Genomic DNA, 22,677 nt, shown 5'->3' on the forward strand with positions numbered 1-22,677 from the left:
CCAAGTTGGAGTTAGAAGGCCAGCGCCTTAACCGTCTGAGCCACTCAGCCCGACAATATGACATCTTAAAAGGCCTATCTTTAGCTTTCTTTCCACCTCTCTCAGCCTGCATGAGCCTGAGAAAACTGCTGCTCCCCAACAAGGTAAAAGCATGCACCAATAAGCAAACTGTCAGACTCTATTAACTCAACATCTGCAAAAAGAAAAAGTTTTATTATGATGCGTGTCATGCTTTTGCAAGTGCTACTATCCCTGGGAACACTGTACAGAAAATCCTACAATGAAAGCCTTCTTAGTAAAATATTGTGTTCAATAATTCAGAATCTACATTACATACAAGCTACCTTGATCCTGTATATTTATATGTTTATTTATCGCATGGCATACATGAAAATTATTTATAATTCCACATCAAGATTACAAATGTATTTAAGTGCCTGTGTTGTCTCTAGGAAGAAGTCTCTTGACTCACCACTGTAAGATGTTTGTGGGCATGCTTGAACTAAGTGCCTAACAGTCTATCTTACAGTGCGACACTCGCAACATGGTGAAGGTCTTTTCCTCCACCTGTACAGGACAACCCACATACACCATGATTGGTCCAAATTCTATTTAATTTTGACCAGATCTTTCTAGGTTGAATGAACCCTGGCACCTTCTCAGTTATGCAGGGCAATTCTGAACTCTCTGGAGGGGCAAACCATTTCCATTCATGGGACCATCTCTCGGCCAGATTGAATTTGTTAGCTACAAGGCTCTCCGCTATATATTAATTAGCATTGAAGGAAATTTGCAATGGTATTTATTGGTGACTCTAATATTTGGATTTCAGTTGGATTTCACCTGGCCAATATACAGTAAAATTAATTGCTGGAAAAATGAGTGAAAATGTATTAAGAAAGGCCCAATCTTGTGCTCAAAAGAAGTTCAAAAAGCACATTCAAAATTATTGCATATTTTGTTAATTCAGGATTTAAAATATTATATATCAATGGTGTTTAAGATCAAAGAGTACTGTTATTGTAAATGGAGGCAGAGGCATATATGATTGAAACAAGTCAATTTCTGAAAGCATTTTACCCCTATCTCACACACCTTACAAATGCAGACAGAGGAAGTAGAAAAAATGTTTCCAACAGTAAATAAGTTAATTTCATCTGTTAAGAAAGTTTTCTGTACGTCCCCTTCGACAGTGTATTCGAAGAGAATTTACCCCAAGAAACCTCTAGTTATGATGTGGAGGACATGGCTGAGGGCAGTAAAATACTATACCAAGAATGTTTACAAAATAGCACTAACTGTGAACAAATATTCTGGGGATTCCCTGTCAACCAAAGAAGCAAAATGTATGTTTTACGATAATTACCAGTGAAAGAGGATTTGTCATATACTGATGCATGCAAATACTATTAAAAAACTGGAGGCTAATCGTCATCTTTTTTGTGAATCCATGTCACTTTTTTTTGTGGCAAAAAAATGCTTCTATTTTTTTTGTGGCATTTCCTGGTAAGTATGCTACTCAGATATCTAAAAAACCAAACAATGTTTTGTTAAGAAAGCCTGGTTATGAAACAATCGATTTAATTTATAATGTGCTAAGTGAGAATTCCTTTAAATTTCCTGAGGGGCTTAATCTTGCAAGGATGGCATTAATTTAAGTATGTTCTAGTCACTTTTGTGCATGGTGAGAGATCTGTTCAGCATATAAACCTGATTCTGTCAAATATGCATGACAGAAATGAGTTTTGTGTGTTTACTTCATATTGCATGTATTTCAGTAAAACAAAAAATCTGTGGAAGAAAATGGTTCAATTAGCTGCGATTATGAATACTGATAAATAGTTATAAAAAATGTTGACTGCAGTTATGTTGCAAGTAATCAACTTCATGATCTGTATTGATGTGTAGTGTAATTTAACAAACTGACAATAATTACTGTTCCACCTTTTCCATACAATATGATGTGTGCCTTAAGCAAGTTTACAAATTAGTAGCAGAACACGTTTTGTTTTATTATAATCATCATCAGCTACAGATATCTTTGTTTAGATGAAAACATCAAATGTGCAAAGTCTTCTCAAGATTATTTTAAAAATATACTTGATTAGGTCAGTAGTCTCCCATGATCTACCCTATCAAATGCCTTAGATAGGTCAATCGCAATACAGTCCATTTGGCCTCCTGAATCCAGGATATCTGTCTGCTATATCTTGCTGAAATCCTACAAGCTGAGCTTCAGTGGAATAAACTTTCCTAAACCCAAACTGCCTTCTGTCAAACCAGTTATTAATTTTGCAAACATGTGTAATATAATCAGAAAGAATGCTTTCCCAAAGCTTACATACAATGCATGTCAAACTTACTGGCCTGTAATTTTCAGCTTTATGTCTATCACCCTTTCCTTTATACACAGGAGCTACTATAGCAACTCTCCTTTCATTTGGTATAACTCCTTCAACCAAACAATAATCAAATAAGTATTTCAGATATGGTACTATATCCCAACCCATTGCCTTTAGTATACCCCAGAAATCTTATTAATTCCAGCTGCACCGAGCTCGATAGCTGCAGTCGCTTAAGTGCGACCAGTATCCAGTAATCGGGAGATAGTGGGTTCGAGCCCCACTGTCGGCAGCCCTGAAGATGGTTTTCCATTTTCATACCAGGCAAATGCCGGGGCTGTATCTTAATTAAGGCCACGGCCGCTTCCTTCCAATTCCTAGGCCTTTCCCATCCCATCGACGCCGTAAGACATATCTGTCGGTGCGACGTAAAGCAAATAGCAAAAAATATATATATATATATATATATATATATTCCAGCTGCTTTTCTAGTTTTCAACTTTTGTATCTTACTGTAAATGTCATTGTTATAATAGGTAAATTTTAATACTTCTTTAGTATTACTTACATCCCCTATCTGGACTTTATTCTTGTAACCAACAATCTTTACATACCGCTGACTGAATACTTCTGCCTTTTGAAGATCCTCGCATACACACTCCCCTCGTTCATTAATGATTCCTGGAATGTCCTTCCATTTTTCACTGAAATTTGTATGACCACCAATTTTGCTTGCCATCATGTTATCCTTAGCTGACTTCTTTGCTAGATTCAATTTCCTAGTAAGTTCCTTCAATTTCTCCTTACTTCTATAACCATTTCTAACTCTATTCCGTTCCAACCTGCACCTCCTTCTTAGTCTCTTTACTTCTCTGTTATAATATAGTGGAACTTTACCATTCCTTATCACCTTTAAAGGTACAAACCTATTTTCACATTCCTCAACAATTGCTTTAAACCCATTCCAGAGTCTGTTTACATTTTTATTTACCATTTTCCAGAGATCATAGTTACTTTTTAAAAACTCCCTCATGAGTGTTTTATCAGCCATATGGTACTGCCTAATAGTCTAATGTTAATACCTTCCATTCTTTCACATTTATTTTTAACTACGACAAAAACAGCTTCGTGATCACTAATACCATCTATTACTTCGGTTTCTCTATAGAGCTCATCTGGTTTTATCAGCACCACATCCAAAATATTCTTCCCTCTAGTTGGTTCCATCACTTTCTGAATCAGCTGCCCTTTCCATATTAACTTATTTGCCATTTGTTGTTCATGCTGCCTATTGTTCGCATTACCTTCTCAATTGACATTTGGTAAATTGAGATCACCCCCTACAATCACGTTAATATCCTTATCGTTTCCCACATAGCTGATTATCTCATCAAATAATTCTGAATCAGTGTCAGCGCTACCCTTTCCTGGTCTGTACACTCCAAAGACATCAAGCTGCCTATTATCTTTAGAGATGAGCCTTACACCCAGAATTTCATGTTTTTCATCCTTAACTTTTTCATAGCTTACAAATTCTTCTTTCACCAGAATGAATACTCCCCCTCCTACCATTCCTATCCTATCTCTACAATACACACTCCAGTTCTGTGAGAATATCTCTGCATCCATTATATCATTTCTCAGCCATGATTCAACTCCTATTACAATATCTGGTAAGTATATATCTATTAAATTACTTAATTCGATTCCTTTGTGTACAATGCTTCTACAATTGAGCACTAACATTTTTATGTCATCCCTACTTGATTTCCAGTTCCCTGTTCGTTTAACACCGCTCCCTAGGCCACCCTGTTTCCCTGATTGTACCTGCCTATAACCCTTCTAAACAAGTTTCCTAACTTGTATGTACCACTACGGTTTAAGTGAAGGCCATCTGAGCGCAGATCCCTGTCTCCTACCCACCCATTAGGATCTAGAAATTTCACTCCCAGTTTCCCCACATACCCACTCCATAGTCTCATTTAAATCCCCAATCACCTTACAGTCAGTATCCCTCCTACACAGTATTCCACTTATAACAATCTCTGCTTCCTTAAACTTCATCCGTGCTGCATTTACCAGATCCCATATATCCCCAACTATGTTGGTACTTATACCTGCTTGCCTAACATTGTTAGTACCATGTAAAACACTACCACCTTCTCCTTTCGCACTTCCTTCTCTTCTACTTTCCTCAACATCTGCCTCAGCCTGATTCCTGGATAACACTCTACCCTGGTTCCCTTTCCTCCACATACTTTCCCCACATGTCTAACGATGGAATCCTCCAATGACCAGAGCCTCAACCCTACCCACCTCATTTGAACCCCTCCCCTCCTGGTCAGCCCTATCTTCTCTCACTGCTGCAGAAGCTACTTCCTCCTCCCCCCTTTTCTCCCTCCCATGACGCTGTTCCACCTGTCTTCTTTCCACTGCACTAAATTTCCCTTTCCTACCTTTTCCCTTCCTCATCTCAGCAACAGTTCCCTGTTACTCATCTTCCCTCGGCTGTTCTACCTGCAGTGACTCGTACCGATTTCTCACAGACACCTGTCCTGAATTCTGATCCTGTACAGAGCCCTTAGTCTGCAATCTCCTGCCCCTTAAAACATTAGACCACCTGTCTTCTACAATTCCCCCATTTCCTTCCCATCCCTCCTTTACACCTACCGTATCCTGTACATTATTTGAGGGAGGCCTACTTTCCTTCCTGTCTTCTGAGAGAATCCTAATTTTCTCCCTCAAACTCTACAACTCCTCCCTCATACTCCTTAATGCCTGGCCACACCCACAGTTCCTACACTTGCACTGCGTAGCCATTATTTACGGAATAATGGGAAGAAAAGGAAAAATAAAATAACTTATTCTGTGCAAATAAAAATGAAAGGAAAGAAATATTGCCTATACACTACAACACTACTTAGTTGTACGATTTTTTTTACAACACCCTAACAGAATGAAAATTGCTGTTACTTACTGAAAACCAAAAGTAATACACAAGAATTAGGTCTACACAATTCTAAACTGCAATTAAGTCTACCCTAATTACTGCAACAGAAATCCGATAAGAGAGTTAATACAGATACAACAGATACTACAGATACTATAGGCCTACTACACAAATATTTCTCAATCATAGAATAAACACACTAATTTATAATAAGATACCTACTATAATACACTAAAATGATTTTAAACTATGTTCAGACGTACCCTAATTATAATACAGCAGGTTATTACTAAGCACAAACTGAAATGGAAATGACAATCAAAGTTTGAAATTTGCAAGACTACTCAAAATAATAGAATAAGCACTCTAATTTCTAATAAGTCACTACAATACACTACAATAGTTTAAAAACTACATTCAGATGTATCCTAATTACAATAGGTTATTATTAAGGACAAATAGAAATGAAAACTGCAATTAGGCCTAAAGTTTGAAATTCGCAAGGACTACCGTACTCGAGGATTTCCAACAAAGTTAACCGCGTAGACAGAAGATTATTTCTTTAGTATTACTTTATTCTACTATGCTCTAATAGAAATGAAAACCTTGCGTTTGGTTAAATGCTTAAGTATCGAAAGAAATGCCGTACACAAATAAAAATACGAATATAACAGGCAAGATACTATCTTATATACCTTTTCACTACAATTCTCAACTGAAATGTGGTTATGTGATTATTACAGCTGGTGGATTACTATTATTTTCCCTACTCCACGGGACGGAGAATAAAAGTGCCCTTAATTAGGCTTACTGAAAAATACGAGATTGTCTACAATAATTTCTCAAAAATATTTCTGTCGAAACTACTCCTACTACTCCAGGGACTTGAATTGCAATTACTGGGATATATGAACCTTATTATTTTTAGCTAACCGCTCATAAATACGGAAAGATCGAGGGAGCAAAATATAAATTACGGATACTTTAACTACCTACTCAGAACTACAAATGATTGGAATAAAAGATCAGCTGATTTTTATTTATATTTACTTGACTACACTATTTTATACACCCTTTGTTCACTACTTACCAACAATGCGATATTTGAATATGAAGAGCGACAATAATCAATAACAATACGACGACTTAACTATTACTGTGTAATCTCTTTAACTTCTTTTTAAATGGAAGTTTACAGGCATATCATGTTTTTAATGTAGTAAATTATTACCTTCGCGATAGTTTGAATGGATATATATACGAAATACCGGAGAAGTTTTGGCGTAAGTAACAATACTATTCCTTATGGTAATCTGCCTTTGTAAGTATACCAACGAAACTACAGATATTTACAAATATTTTAAAAGTTAATATTATTACCTAAAGTATTTCCTAAACCTAAATTCGAAACAAGGTACACCTAGCTAGCCTACTTAACCTAGAAAACGTAATTTACTGAAGACCAACTGAATTACTAGTTATAAAATTTAAATAAATATCACTACTCCCAATTTCTACCAACGAGCACTAAACACCACTATATAAATAACACTAAATGAATCACAAATACACACAATTAAGCTATTTCAATAGGTTATTAACTACTTTATCACTACAATAATGCAAGAGCTCTCTCAACAGCCAACCGTTCTCAAGCCACCCAACAATGCCCAATCAATTACTAACAACAAACTTCAAAAACTTATGTAAACTGTGACAGGAAATGTTTTTAAGCCCCCTACATCTAGTATTCTACATACAGGAGTTTCAAAAATCCTCAAGACATTTCATAATTTCAATAATATGATTTGTACTTAGTATTTGCTGGTACAAAAACCAATACAAAGTTCATGTTTACCGAGCTCGATAGCTGCAGTCGCTTAAGTGCGACCAGTATCCAGTATTCGGGAGATAGTAGGTTCGAACCCCACTGTCGGCAGCCCTGAATATGGTTTTCCGTGGTTTCTCATTTTCACACCAGGCAAATGCTGGGGCTGTACCTTAATTAAGGCCACGGGTGCTTTCTTCCCAGTCCTAGCCGTTTCCTGTCCCATCGTTGCCATAAGACATATCTGTGTCGGTGCGACATAAAGCCAATAGCAAAAAAAAAAGTTCATGTTTGCACAGCGTAGAAAGAATCTTCTTTGTTTCAAGAAATTGCAACTCCATCCTCGAGTAAGTCCCTAGTGGGGTCATTATCGATCCAGAGCCTAACTTTTAAGGTGACACTCCAGTGATAAAAAATATTTTTACCTAATGCATGGATTTTTCACGAAACTTTGTGGGAATGTCACCTACATAAAAGTAGAGATATCACAAAAAAAATTGTCCATATACAATTAATAGCTTTTCCCAAAAAAAAAATTTATCTCTTGAAATTTTTAATTCCATACTTTTTCATTAAGTTTAATTATTAACAACATGTTAATGCAAATTTATAATTACGTAGATAATACGTCTTTTTAAAGCACTACATATCGATTTTTTCTGTACATAATTTATATAAGGAGACATATCGTACTCAAGTTAGTGTAATTTTTACGTTCTAAAATTTAGGACTTAAAAATCTCTACTACTTAAAAAAATTCTGCAATCAGAAATTCCATAAGCAGGTTTCTTAATATAGCTGTGATACATATACCATACAAATTTTGTTACAATTGGCTGAATATTATGGGAGAAAAATGGGATTTAAGTGTAAGAATTACAATTGGCAGGAAAATTAAATAAGTTCAAGTCATGTTTTCTTCCTGATTCATTACCTAAAAGTGACCAGAACCATATGGTTTTTCCTTCCCTTCCTTTCTTAGCAGCTTCTATACAAATACTGCTAACTCTGGAAGCTTGTCTCTTCTTCTTCTTCTTTTTCTTCTCTCCAAAGAACAGAAAATGATTCACCTGCATTTTGTTTTTCAGAATTCTAGCTTTCCTGAGTCTATAGGGGTTGTAGTTTCTGTCATGTCATGATTGTTGGGTATAGGTGCAGAACTTACATGCCTTGAAGTTGATGAAACACTTTCCTGATGAGAACAATCTGATTCCGATAACATTTCATGACCTTTTGTCCCTGATTTCTTCTATGGAGACTCCTGTCTGGTAATAGCTGATCCCCATCTCTTTCCTATCAACAAAGTTCAGCAATTCGTGACTTAGTTAAGGCTGATTTATGTTCACGCATATTGACAAGCTATCAATTATTACAGCACACTGTCTTTTAATAAGACAATTGTAACAAAATTTGTATGGTATATGTATCTTGACACGCAACCCACAAAAAAGATTAAACATACAAGAATAACAAAACTTATAGTTGTCAGCATTATTGCAGTACCATCAGGAATACCAATACAAGAATAAAATGTTGCTCAATGACAATCGAGTAATGAAATATTAGTCCGTAACAGGCTTTATAAATTCATTCAGAAATATGATAGATCCTACAGCTCGAGTCTGTATAAAAATACCGGCAGAAAGGGGTGGGGGCTTTTGACCCATCCCATGGATGCGTAATTGCAAAGAACAGGCATATTTGATTGAATGGAAACATGATAATGACATCATTACCTAACAACGCAGTTTGCCATGCGGTTAGGGGTGCGCAGCTGTGAGCTTGCATCCGGGAGATAGTGAGTTTGAACCCCACTGTCGGCAGCCCTGAAGATGGATTTCCATGGTTTCCCATTCTCACACCAGGCAAATGCTGGGGCTGTACCTTAACTAAGGCCACGGCCGCTTCCCTCCCACTCCTAGCCCTTTCCTATCCCATCGTCGCCATAGGACCTATCTGTGTCGGTGTGACGTAAAACCAATAGCAAAGCAGTTCAGTAGATACCACACCCATTTCTGCTGTGTGCAGACTGGCAAACAAAGCATTATTAAAGTGATAAATTGTTTGAATTCAACGAAATTGTGACAAGAAAGAAGAAACTCAATCCGTTGCACTTCAGTCATAAAAAAATTGAAAAAATTACCAAAATATAGATTTTTATCTCCGGAGTGTTGCCGTAAGTGAATCAGAGCAGATTAATCAAGTTATTTATTCTGTACCTTACGAGCCTACTGAGTTAAAAAAAAATGTTAACAATTTTGAACAATATTAATACTATTATTTTTACGTCCCACTGACTACTTTTGACAGTTTTCAGAGATCGTGAGGTGCTAGAATTTTGTCCCGCAGGAATTATTTTATGTGTCAGTAAATCTACCAATACAGGGCCGATGTTATCTGAACACCTTGAAACACCACTGACTGAGCCGGGATCAAACCTGCCAAGATGGGGCCAGAAGGCCAGCACCTCAACCAAGTAAGCCACTCGGCCTGGCTCAATTTTGAACCAAAAAATTAATCTGGACATGAATGAGTTAAGTAGATACATGCTAAAAAGTAGTTGTACGTGGCTGGAGATGGCAAAATTGATAAGTGGAAACATTTTAGTGCCATGTACTGTATATATGTGAGGATTCAGATGATGTAAAAGAAGCAGTAAATGGTTTCCACAGAGAGCAGTGATTGTAGCCTACCACAAGTAAAATTGAAGCTGGAAGAAAAGAAATGGAATTTAATTGCAAAAATTGTAGAAGGCAATCAAAACTTCATCCTGGACTAAGTTTCAAAAACCATCACACTAGGTTAAAATTTAAATAATTATAACACATAATAGAACATGTTTCATTCAAATAAATAAAATATCAAAGACAGGGCTCAAAAAATCCCACCTGATCTGATTCTTATGTGGATGGATTAAAAACAAATTATAATAAATTTGTGATGAGATAAAGTTTGAAGTTTCAGATTGACCTTAAATGTCAAACAAGAGGGTGATTCAAAAAGTAAGTTAACACTTCCAGTTATAGCCATTTATGACAACACCTACATATAGGGAACACTCCTATGACAATATACAACGCAAGTTCACTTTTCCACATAGTCCCCAAGAGAATGTAAACATTTTTTGGAACGGTCCACCAACTTTTTGATTCCAGATGTGCAGAAATCACCTCCAGGGCTATGTAACCCACCTGGAGACAGCTGCTTTCACCGCCTCATCATTTCGGAATCGTCGTCCACCGAGATCCTTTTTTGACTTATCGAACACATGATAATCGCATGGCGCTAAGTTTGGACTGTATGGAACATGTTGCAATACCTCCCACTTGAATCCCTGCAGCATTTTGGATGTTTGGTGGGTGTTGCATTATCGTTTAACAAAATCACACCGGCGCTCAATTTTCCCTGCCAATTTCCTTTAATTGCCTTACACAATCTGTTCAACGTTTGACAATACAAAGCTGAGTTGATTGTCGTGCCTTTCAGCATAAATTCCACGTGCACCGCACCCTCCATGTCAAAGAACACTACATTACCTTTCCTGCTGAAGGCTGGACGTTGGCCATATTTTTTGGTGGTGATGTGGTGTTCATGTTTGTGGGTTACTGCAGTCACGTCCTAGTTCGCGAACCATGGGCAACGGCTGAGTGGCCTAGTAAGTGGTCCTGAGAGTCGGGATACCAGTTGCTATGGAATGGGAGTGGGCATCTCGGACATATTCTGAGTCGTGGCCCTCCTTGTGCTCACGCGGCTAGGACTATACAATTCACCGGTGGTCCATAACCCGTTAGAGGAGAGATCCTCACTTGGACTATGTGCAAGTAGGGCAGCATCCTGCATCATGAATCATGAATTTACCGAGCTCAGAACACTTTAAGCAAGCCTCGGACCTATGGGAGTAATGGAGTCCCACTCCCATTTGACAGGCGAAAGACTCCTTGGAAACTTGGCAAACGAAATAGAATTCGATGGGGAGCTATCAATATTAATGGGGCTAATGGAAGAAAGAATGTAGAACTGGCTGAGTCAGCAAAGAGGATGCATCTGGATGTGCTAGGAGTAAGGGGAAATAATGAAGAAGAGATAGGAAATTATAAAGTGTACTTGACGGGTGTTAGAAAGGGAAGGGCAGAGTCTGGGGTAGGGCTCTTTATCAGGAATACCATTGCACGCAACATAGTTTCTGTTAGCCACGTAAATGAGCGAATGATGTGGGTATTGTCAGTGGGAGGAATTAGGACAAGAATTGTGTCCGTGTATTCACCATGTGAGGGTGCAGATGAGGATGAAGTTGACAAGTTGTATGAAGCATTGAGTGACATCGTGGTCAGGGTCAACAGCAAGGATAGAATAGTGCTAATAGGCGATTTCAATGCGAGAGTTGGGAATAGAACTGAAGGATACGAAAGGGTGATTGGTAAATGTGGGGAAGATATGGAAGCTAATGGGAATGGGAAGCATTTGCTGGACTTCTGTGCTAGTACGGGTTTAGCTGTTACGAATACATTCTTCAAGCATAAGGCTATTCACTGCTACACATGGGAGGCTAGGGGTACCAGATCCATAATAGACTATATCTTAACAGACTTTCAATTCAGGAAATCTGTTAGGAAAGTACGAGTTTTTCGCGGATTTTTCGATGATACAGACCACTATCTGATCTGTAGTGAACTAAGTATCTCTAGGCCTAGGGTAGAGAAAGTGGAATCTGTCTGCAAACAAATAAGGGTAGAAAATCTCCAGGACGAGGAAATTAGACAGAAGTATATGGATATGATTAGTGAGAAGTTTCAAACAGTAGACAGTAAGCAGGTTCAGGATATAGAAAGTGAATGGGTGGCATACAGGGATGCTGTAGTAGAAACAGCAAGGGAATGCCTAGGAACAACTGTGTGTAAAGATGGGAAAAGGCAAACATCTTAGTGGAATGAAGAAGTGAGTGCAGCCTGTAAACGTAAAAAGAAGGCTTATCAGAAATGGCTCCAAACAAGGGCCGAGGCAGACAGGGATTTGTACGTAGATGAAAGAAACAGAGCGAAACAAATAGTTGTTGAATCCAAAAAGAAGTCGTGGGAAGATTTTGGTAATAACCTGGAAAGGCTAGGTCAAGCAGCAGGGAAACCTTTCTGGACAGTAATAAAGAATCTTAGGAATGGAGGGAAAAAGGAAATGAACAGTGTTTTGAGTAATTCAGGTGAACTCATAATAGATCCCAGGGAATCACTGGAGAGGTGGAGGGAATATTTTGAACATCATCTCAATGTAAAAGGAAATCATCATGGTGGTGCAGCAAACAGCCAAGCTCATGGGGAGGAGGAAAATGATGTTGGTGAAATTATGCTTGAGGAAGTTGAAAGGATAGTAAATAAACTCCATTGTCATAATCAGCAGGAATAGATGAAATTAGACCTGAAATGGTGAAGTATAGTGAGAAGGCAGGGATGAAATGGCTTCATAGAATAGTAAAATTAGTGTGGAGTGTTGGTAAGGTACCTTCAGATTGGACAAAAGCAGTAATTGCACCTATCTATAACCAAGGGAACAGAAAGGATTGCAACAACTATCGAGGTATCTCATTGATTAGTATACCAGGCAAAGTATTCACTGGCATCTTGGAAGGGAGGGTGCGATCAGTCGTTGAGAGGAAGTTGGATGAAAACCAGTGTGGTTTCAGACCACAGAGAGGCTGTCAGGATTAGATTTTCAGTATGCGCCAGGTAATTGAAAAATGCTACGAGAGGAATAGGCAATTGTGTTTATGTTTCGTAGATCTAGAGAAAGCATATGACAGGGTACCAAGGGAAAAGATGTTCGACATACTGGGGGACTATGGAATTAAAGGTAGATTATTAAAATCAATCAAAGGCATTTATGCTGACAATTGGGCTTCAGTGAGAATTGATGGTAGAATGAGTTCTTGGTTCAGGGTACTTACAGGAGTTAGACAAGGCTGTAATCTTTCACCTTTGCTGTTCGTAGTTTACATGGATCATCTGCTGAGAGGTATAAAATGGCAGGGAGGGATTCAGTTAGGTGGAAAAGTAGTAAGCAGTTTGGCCTATGCTGACGACTTGGTCTTAATGGCAGACTGTGCCGAAAGCCTGCAGTCTAATATCTTGGAACTTGAAAATAGGTGCAATGAGTATAGTATGAAAATTAGCCTCTCGAAGACTAAATTGATGTCAATAGGTAAGAAATTCAACAGAACTGAATGTCAGATTCGTGATACAAATCTAGAACAGGTCGATAATTTCAAGTATTTAGGTTGTGTGTTCTCCCAGGATGGTAATATATTAAGTGAGATTGAATCAAGGTGTAGTAAAGCTAATGCAGTGAGCTCGCAATTGCGATCAGCAGTATTCTGTAAGAAGGAAGTCAGCTCCAGACGAAACTATCTTTACATCGGTCTGTTTTCAGACCAACTTTGCTTTACGGGAGCGAAAGATGGGTGGACTCAGGATATCTTATTCACAAGTTAGAAGTAACAGACATGAAAGTAGCAAGAATGATTGTTGGTACAAACAGGTGGGAACAATGGCAGGAGGGTACTCGGAATGAGGAGATAAAGGCTAATTTAGGAATGAACTCGATGGATGAAGCTGTACGCATAAACCGGCTTTGGTTGTGGGGTCATGTGAGGCGAATGGAGGAGGATAGGTTACCTAGGAGAATAATGGACTCTGTTATGGAGGGTAAGAGAAGTAGAGGGAGACCAAGACGACGATGGTTAGACTCGGTTTCTAACGATTTAATGATAAGAGGTATAGAACTAAATGAGGCCGCAACACTTGTTGCAAATCGAGGATTGTGGCGACGTTTAGTAAATTCTCAGAGGCTTGCAGACTGAACGCTGAAAGGCATAACAGTCTATAATGATAATGTATGTATGTATGTGGTGTGCACTCATTCCATCGATGTTCTCTTCATTTCGGGGTGTAGTGGTGGACCCATGTTTCATCCCTTGATGACTCACCGCAGAAATTTGTTACCCTCCACAGAATAACATTACAAGAATGCCAGTGAAGATTGGATACGTCCCCTGTGAACATCGGTGAGCAGACGTGGACCCACCGTTGACACAGTTTATGAAATCCATGGTGCTGGTGAACAATGGAAAACACACTGCCATACGAAATGTACAGGATGCTGCAATTTTCTGCAGCCTTATGCACCGATTCTCTCTAATGATCCCATCCACACGGTCAACAGTTGCAACAGTACTGGACGTTGCGGGCCTGCCTTCAAGATTTTAGTCCGTGAGATCCATGTGTCCGGCATCAAATTGCTTAGCCTACACCACTTTAAAATTTAAAAAAACCCATGGCACAACAGCCCCAGCAAAGGGCCATGGCCTACCAAGTGATCGCTGCTCAGCCCGAAGGCCTGCAGATTATGAGGTGGTGTATGGTCACATGACGAATCCTCTCGGCCATTATTCTTGGCTTTCTAGACCAGGCCACTTTACAATACCTGAACGAGAAACTGCACACTCATCATATAAAGCAGTGTTTTCACGATGAATGTCCGTGCTATTGAGCCGTTTAAACCATAGAAACCTGATCGTTGCACGCAATTTTAATTTGAAGTGAACAACCAGTTGACGCGTCATTGAGCGTAGCCCACTCTGCAAACACAACACGATGAGATACCACACCAACCTTCCTATCGGACGTGTCAGCAGTTACAGTAGCTGACTCCGCATTGGCCACAGTCAGGACACACAGCGTGCTCTTGCGGCAAGGTAGAGTAACTTACTTTCTGATTTGCTGAGTTACAACTGTGCAATTGCATGCGCAATAGTATGAATTCTTCACTTCATACTGGCAAAGAAACTTAGGTGCAAGATAGAACAAAACATCTAGAGGAAGGTTTGTCAAGAGTGAACACAGCATTGAAATGTGCACCAAAGTGTTTGATACTCTTATCTGACCAGAAGGGAAGCAACTAGAGAATTTTGGAGGAATGGAGATTGAAACAGTGGTGCAGATTATAAAAACCAACTTGTGGGTTCTACCATGGAATTTGAAAAATTAATGCAAAGCACTCTACACAAATGGTATGAATTTGAAGAGCTTGGTAAGAGGATGAAGTTAAGCTAGATTAGCAATAAAGTTGTGATTTTTTTTTTTTTTTAAAGACATTACCGATTTTAGGCAAGTTGGTCCCTATAGTGTCAGTGTTTCTCTTGAGAGACAGAGTTTACTTTAATGAACCTAATGAATAACAATTTGAGGTCATTACTGAGGTTAGGCAGCTGCAATACATGTTTATTAACATGAATTGCCCATCATTAGTGAATATTTATACATCTAGAACAGTGAAAAATCGGTATTTCAGTGCTCAAGTTACAAGACGCATGCACGGACATAAGGCACCCAAAACGCATACTGCTTCTTTGATATACTTCTCTTATACTGCCTTAATTTTCTGTAATCTTCGATGGATAGCCTGTACACTAATTTAAGTGTTTACTTTATATAGCAGCAACTATAATTTAAGGCCAAAACAAGTAGACACATGCGTTACACTGTATTTGTATTATTGTGGTGTCTGGTATTCAGAACTGGCACTTAGGTCACAAGGAAATTTTCTCTGAGCCCAGATTTTAGGTTTTACACTAGTTTTCGCAAAGCCTGGTAGAAAGTATATTTCCTTGGGAAACAGCAGAACAGTTTGACAATGCAACAAAAGATTAACCCTAAAATGAACAGTTTACCCACACCCTAGGTAGTTGTCTAACTACTAACCTACACATATTGGACCAAAGATTTTCCGACTCTCTACAAAACACCAAAAGAGGGACATACAGAGGTACCCTATCAGCGTTATTTATTGCCCAACAAAACAACAAATGAGAGCATCTACAACATTACAGCTTTGCTTTTTCAATTTGATTTACTGAATACAGAATACACCAGTACATTTAATATTAGGTAACATGCCCCTTTGCATTGATGTATGCCTGAATTAGTCCTCATCAAGGTAATGTTGGTCCAAAACTGCCCCACTTCTCAATGGCATATTTCTCACAGAGTGGTTGGTGGGTCGTACCGTTCATAAAAAACCTCCTTTAATTTATCCCAAGCATGTTCGCTAGGGTTCACATCTGAGTAACACAGCAGCCACTCAAGTTGAGCGACATCATGATCACAAAGGCTATCACTAAGGAGTACCATACGATGGATAAGTCATTAAGACAAATTCTCCTACAAAATGCTGACGATACAGCGAAAAGGACTTGTGTCAATTCTGAAGAGGCCGTTAAGCATAATGTTGGGTCCATCTGTGCTGTGCGCCATTATGTCTACGTTTAAGAGCTGGGCCCCACCACAGATGCTGAGGGTGAAGTTGTGCCTCGTGCAACCAGTTTCTCACTGTTTGACCTGTGGGTGCCCGAAGATCATTATTCAGCATGGTGGCATTGTGTTCTTCAAGGTTCCTCTGATCTGCAATTCCAACATAAGAGTCAACTGCAGTCCAAGCCCTTGGTTGTCCTGTGTGAACCAAGTCAACATTTCCTGTCTGCCTGTACTGTTTCCATATTGGAACCACATCACTTTGATTGTGGCTAATAAATCGAGATACTGCTCTCGTTGACCATCCATCTTTACAAAACATGATTATGCATACACATTCACAAGTAAACATTGCACAAGGAACCTTTTTTTTTTTTCGCTATTGCTTTATGTCGCACCGACACAGATAGGTCTTATGGCGACGATGGGATAGGGAAGGCCTACGAATGGGAAGGAAGTGGCCGTGGCCTTAATTAAGGTACAGCCCCAGCATTTGCCTAGTGTGAAAATGGGAAACCACGGAATACCATCTTCAGGGCTGTCGACAGTAAGATTCAAACCCACTATCACCCGGACGCAAGCTCACAGCTGCGCGACTCTAACCGCACGGCCAACTCGCCCGGTGGACCATCCTAGATGCTCACTGGACTGCTTAGAAAACACCTATAATGCTTCCATATTAGCGCTACAATTTCAACTGAAATAATGTCTCCTATTTGCAGTTATATGTTTACAAACATCCTAAGGGTTGTTTTTCTGGTCTGCATAAGACAGGCCAATAAAGCAACACAGTTAAATGACACACAAGGGTGATTCAAAACCTTTTTTGACATGTGTATTTAAATGAATGCCATATATAGGTAGAATATTTCCATTTCAATTTTAAAAGAAGAGAATTTCTTTCTCCAAAACATGAAACACAGTACAGCAACAAAGTAAAAGATGATACTGAATCTGCAGATTTTGAAATGGAGAGAAAAAAATTGCTTTTCATAAACCAGGACTGTAAAAAATTCAGAGCAGAGAACAACAGATTTGAATCTAAGTTCCCTGATTTCACCTCAGCTCCTTCTTCTTCCTGGCTTTTCACCCATTTACCTGGGGTCGGCATTCTGTATAGAATCAGCCCAATTTTACCGCCAAATGTTTCCTGACGCCAAACCTATCTGGAGAGACGTATTCACTAAATCTGCCTGCCTGTGATGATCAGTAGTGTAAGGTGTTGTAAAGACCAAGAAAAAGTATGGTGTTATCATCGTATGCACAATAAGACATACAATTTAAGAAAACCTATACTGGTACCATCCTTATCTGCAGCATCACACTGACTTAACAGTGTACAGCAACATCTGCTACACTCCCTGTACTGCTACTAATCCTTCCAGCCTTATCTGTCTAGTTTTATGAACAGATGCCAACCTTATGTGGAGGGATATATTCAAAACTGTGCATTTTTGTGGTACATAATATCAAAGTGTGTTGTGTGTAAATGAAGACACACACACACACACACACACTACAAAGACCTCCTGCAGTGCCATATTATTTTCACAAAGTTACCACAGCTATTACTGCGAATAATGAGTGAATCCAAACATGAAGAAATGTACATTTTCTTTACAATTCCCTTTACGTTGCACCAACACATAGTTCTTGTGGCGACAATGGGATAGGAAAAGGGCTAGGAATGAGAAGGAAGCAGCCATGGCCTTAAGGTATAGCCCCAGCATTTCCCTGGTATGAAAATGGGAAAAGCACGGACAACCATCTTCAGAGCTGCCAACAGTAGGGTTCAAACCCACTATCGCCCAAATGCAAGCTCACCCCTAACTGCATGGCCAACTCACTCAGTAAGAGACGCACATTAAATTAATAACATTCGGTCCCCAAGGCAGAGGAATTAATCAAATGCAGCTAAAATAATCAGTCCAACAGTGAATTGAAGCCAGACCTCTCTGAGTCAAAAGGCACACTAGCCACCAAAGAGCCGTTTAGCTGGATTTCCTTCAACCAAAGCATTAGGCCCACATCATTCTCTAACAAGTTAATTAAACTGATTCTACTTCCAAGCAAATTAGCACCTTCTACAATAATTCTATCCATTTAACATTACAACCTAACCTATCAATGTTTATAAACAGGAAATACAACAATGAATATACTTCCTTAAAAGATATCAAACTAAAGGTAGGTCTCAGTATGCCAATCTACTAATAAAATGCAAATCGAAGTATATGTTTAGAGTAACTAAACCTGTTACTTTACAGCAAACAACACATAGCCTAAATAGAAGTTCAATATGGTGTTAAGTCCATAGGAAGCCAGCTGAAATTAATTAACAATACAAGCTCAGGGAAAAGCATGATTTCCTACATATCTGTAAATGCACTCGAGGCAAAATAATGGTAATTAAAAAAACACTCAGTTATTGGAAGCATACCATATTTAAATGCTGAACTGTCAGAATATACAAATAAAAGGTTAAAACCTTGTCCACTTCTGGCCAAACACCCAAGCGAACATTTACACAAATTTCAATTATATTCATTCATACCTCCAAGAAACAAAGCAATTCAGAGATATCTGTTCTTCTAAGCAGAACACTCAATAAATAATGCGAAGATCTCACCTTGCCTTGCAGCGCCATATTATTTCCTTGAGCTTTCACAAAGTTACCACAGCTATTACTGCGAGTAATCAGTGAACACAAACAGGCAGACATGTATTCCGGGAAAGTTCATATACAGTTTCGTCCAAGACACGACAAAAAAATTTCACTTGCCTTCTCCAATTATCAACGACACAAACACACAACGGCCATGATAACAAACTCAATAATAAACACACAAATGGCGATCACGGCATAAATCGGACATATGTTCAAAATTACCTAAGAGATTTTAAATTCTGAGAATGGACTACCGATGAAGATAACACTACGGCGAACAATTGAAAACTTACAATATCTAATATCGGATATCTACTGCATAGTCATTAATAAAAGACACTAAAAGAGTCTACTAAGGTTCCTCGAATAATTCTGACGTCCAAAGTTACACTCCATATTCTGTCATTTATACAAAGCGTATAATTCAAAGAAATAATATTAATCAAGCTCCTTTTTAAAAAAAAAAAAACGCTATCTGTTCGGGGCGTCGACCCATGTGGCTCGTTTGCTCCTATCGCACCATATTGTATGAACCTGCGTGTAATTGGAATGGCTGCTGTGCGAGTGTTCGCTACGAGATATACAAGGCCGGGACATAACTACTAATTTGTCGCTGAAAAAGCGGCCCGACCGTGTATCCTGTTCACAAACAGGAAAATGTCAAACGCCGAAAGCGTCCAGCTCCCAAAAATGATGTGTTGCCATCAAAATTTAGTAAAAGTTCCGATTCAGATAACGATGAACATACCATATCTTCATACGTCAGCCACAAGCGAAAAAGGAGTAAAAGTCTCGCTTCTATATCAAGGAAAGTCTACGAGTATCTCTGTTAAATCTAAAAAATATACGGATGAGAAAATTAAATACCAGATTACAGAAAATAATCTGTAAATTGAGAAGTAGGATACGGGTAATGAAATCAGAAACAAAAAAAATTACGGTATCTGAACTTGACCAAAAAGCAAACCAAATTGAAAAGCATGCTAAAATTGGTCATTTAAGAGCTTTATTCCTGTTAGAACGAATTTAATTTTCTTCTTCTTTCTTCATCCGTTTATCCTCCAGGGTCGGTTTTTCCCTCGGACTCAGCGAGGGATCCCACCTCTACCGCCTCAAGGGTAGTGTCCTGGAGCACCAGACTTTGGGTAGGGGGATACTGCTGGGGAGGATGACCAGTACTTCGCCCAGGCAGCCTCACCTGCTATGCTGACCAGGGCCCTTGTGGAGGGATGGGAAGTTTGGAAAGGACAGGCAGAGAAGAGGCAAGGAAGCGGCCGTGGCCTTAAGTTAGGTACTATCCTGGCATTTGACTGGAGGAGAAGTGGGAAACCACGGAAAACCACTTCGAGGATGGCTGAATGAACCCCGTTCCAGCCCTCGTACCACTTTTCAAATTTCATAGCAGGGCCGGGAATCGTACCCGGACCTCCGGGGGTGACAACTAATCACACTAACCACTACACCACAGAGGCGAACGTAAATTTAATTTCACGGAAGAAAAAAGATAAATACGGTGAAACAACGCTAAATATTTGCGTAACGGGCACAACATCGCTCACCAAACAGTGGCATCAATTCGAATGCCAAAATATCAGATGTGTGGAGGAAAAGATTGGATCGCTGATAATTGGTGAAAGGACGATTAAACCCAAAGTTATTTATGACCGCATTCTCGATCCGCTTATCGGATACTCTCAGGCAAAGACTTTAATATTACTTATCCTCTCAGGCACAATTAAAGTAATCGGTAAGAAGTGACAAACTCGCTATCAGATTTACCTGCTTCTTTCGTGAATTACTTATTTCGCTTAAGCATATTGTAAGAAATACGTTGTAGAAAATAAGTCAAACAATTGTTCTTGGTCTATCCTTGATCTCATATCTGTAAAGAAAACTGTAGTGGCACTTGCCGCAAGTATCTCGAGGACGAGTCTAGTATGCTGTATTTCCCGGCCTTGTGTAGCCAATCTCGTAGGCAACGGTGTGAGTAAGGAAGATTAAGGACGTCACAAACGCCGAGTCCCCAGGCCAGGGATATTAAAAATTACAACTGAAAACCCCTAACCCGGCCGGGAATCGAACCACGGACGCGCTGCCCCCTACAGGGGGAGGCTCCTTAGTAAAAACGACCGAGCTCGATAGCTGCAGTCGCTTAGGTGCGGCCAGTATCCAGTATTCGGAAGATAGTGGGTTCGAACCCCACTGTCGGCAGCCCTGAAGATGGTTTTCCGTGGTTTCCCATTTTCACACCAGGCAAATGCTGGGGCTGTACCTTAATTAAGGCCACGGCCGCTTCCTTCCCAGTTCTAGCCTTTTTTCCTGTCCCATCGTCGCCATAAGACCTATCTGTGTCGGTGCGACGTAAAGAGAGTAGGAAAAAAAGAGAAATAGTACAAACGATGTTTTTAATAAACTGACTGTCTAGCTCATAGTGAACGACAAAGCGGGGTTTCTCGAATCCAATACTGCAGATGTAGAAGTACAGTACCGGTAACTATTTTTTTAAAGACTCAAATTTGACTACTTATCAAACTAACTCAAAATTCAAAATAATAATCCTCAACAGACTTAAAAATGAATTAATGAAATCATTAATAATAAAAAAAGCAAAGGATGTCTCGTGTACCACGCTTGAAACTGAAGGCAAATTAATAACTACCGTAACAAACAGGTACTGTGTGACTCGTTCACCTCCAATTTTATAATCATTGCCAAAAACCTAGCTCTAAGTATTTCTGAAAATAATACTGCGTCTTTCTTTGAATATACAGGTCTTGAATCCCTCTACCTGTACTGTACCCAAAGGATGTAGCAGAAGATAAGTCCATCATATCTAACATAAAAGTACGGTATGAATAGTTGCGAAATAGATTACATTACTACCTCACCATTAAAAAAAGCGAAGGACCAAGCAATACGAATATGGTAGCGATCATTAATGAGTCCCTGTCGACTGGTATAATACCCAATAAAATGAAAATAGCTGAAGTGATCCCTGTGTTTGAAAAAGGGAATAAAGGTAGTCAAAATCCAAATGATTATAGGGCAATCTCTATTTTACAAATTGTTTCCAAAATTATGCAAACAGCTGTGGAGATAGATTCTTGGCTTTTCTAAACTAAACGAATAACTTCTATAAGGGTCAATATGGGTTCAGGTAGAGGTCTAGTACTCAGGTAGCTACTGTTGATCTCATTACACTGTTACAATCCACCGTAGATAAGAACAACATAGCAACAGGCTTGTTTATAGATGTTGCCAAGGATCATACACCTTAACTACTAGTGTTTATTTCAGTCAGTACTCGGGAGGAGGGGGTATATAATTCTCCAGTAAGTATATTACCCTACAATCCTGAAAAATAAAAATTGTAAATCGTTTTGTTTGAATTATGTTGTTATAACAAGAATGATTGGAAAGTTATTTCGCTTCTACACTCGTTATGTGAATACTATCTTATTACGTTGCCTATCGGAAACAGTATAGGAATGGTGTAAATTCGAGCGATGACAAAGGAGGGGGGCTTGAAAGCATATATACATTTGTCCGCTTTTCAGACGGACTTGCCAAAGTGAAATATGAATTTATAGGCT

The 22,677-nt window shown here is 39.0% G+C and overlaps 1 protein-coding gene across 2 annotated transcripts in view; it reads right to left on the reverse strand.

The window, feature by feature from the left end:
• The window catches only part of LOC136864422 (neurofilament heavy polypeptide), a 316,402-nt gene extending 297,173 nt beyond the window's left edge, over nucleotides 1-19,229 (reverse strand). For both annotated transcript variants that reach the window (XR_010859304.2, XM_067141398.2), the window contains exon 1: nucleotides 19,046-19,229. Coding sequence is in view for 1 of the 2 variants with exons in the window: in XM_067141398.2 (XP_066997499.2) it covers nucleotides 19,046-19,138 (93 nt within the window). In the remaining variant the exon portion in view is untranslated. The remainder of the gene's footprint in view (nucleotides 1-19,045) is intronic.
• Between the last annotated feature and the right edge of the window lie 3,448 nt (nucleotides 19,230-22,677).

This window comes from Anabrus simplex, chromosome 2 (assembly GCF_040414725.1).
Source record: "Anabrus simplex isolate iqAnaSimp1 chromosome 2, ASM4041472v1, whole genome shotgun sequence".
NCBI classification, from domain to species: domain Eukaryota; kingdom Metazoa; phylum Arthropoda; class Insecta; order Orthoptera; family Tettigoniidae; genus Anabrus; species Anabrus simplex.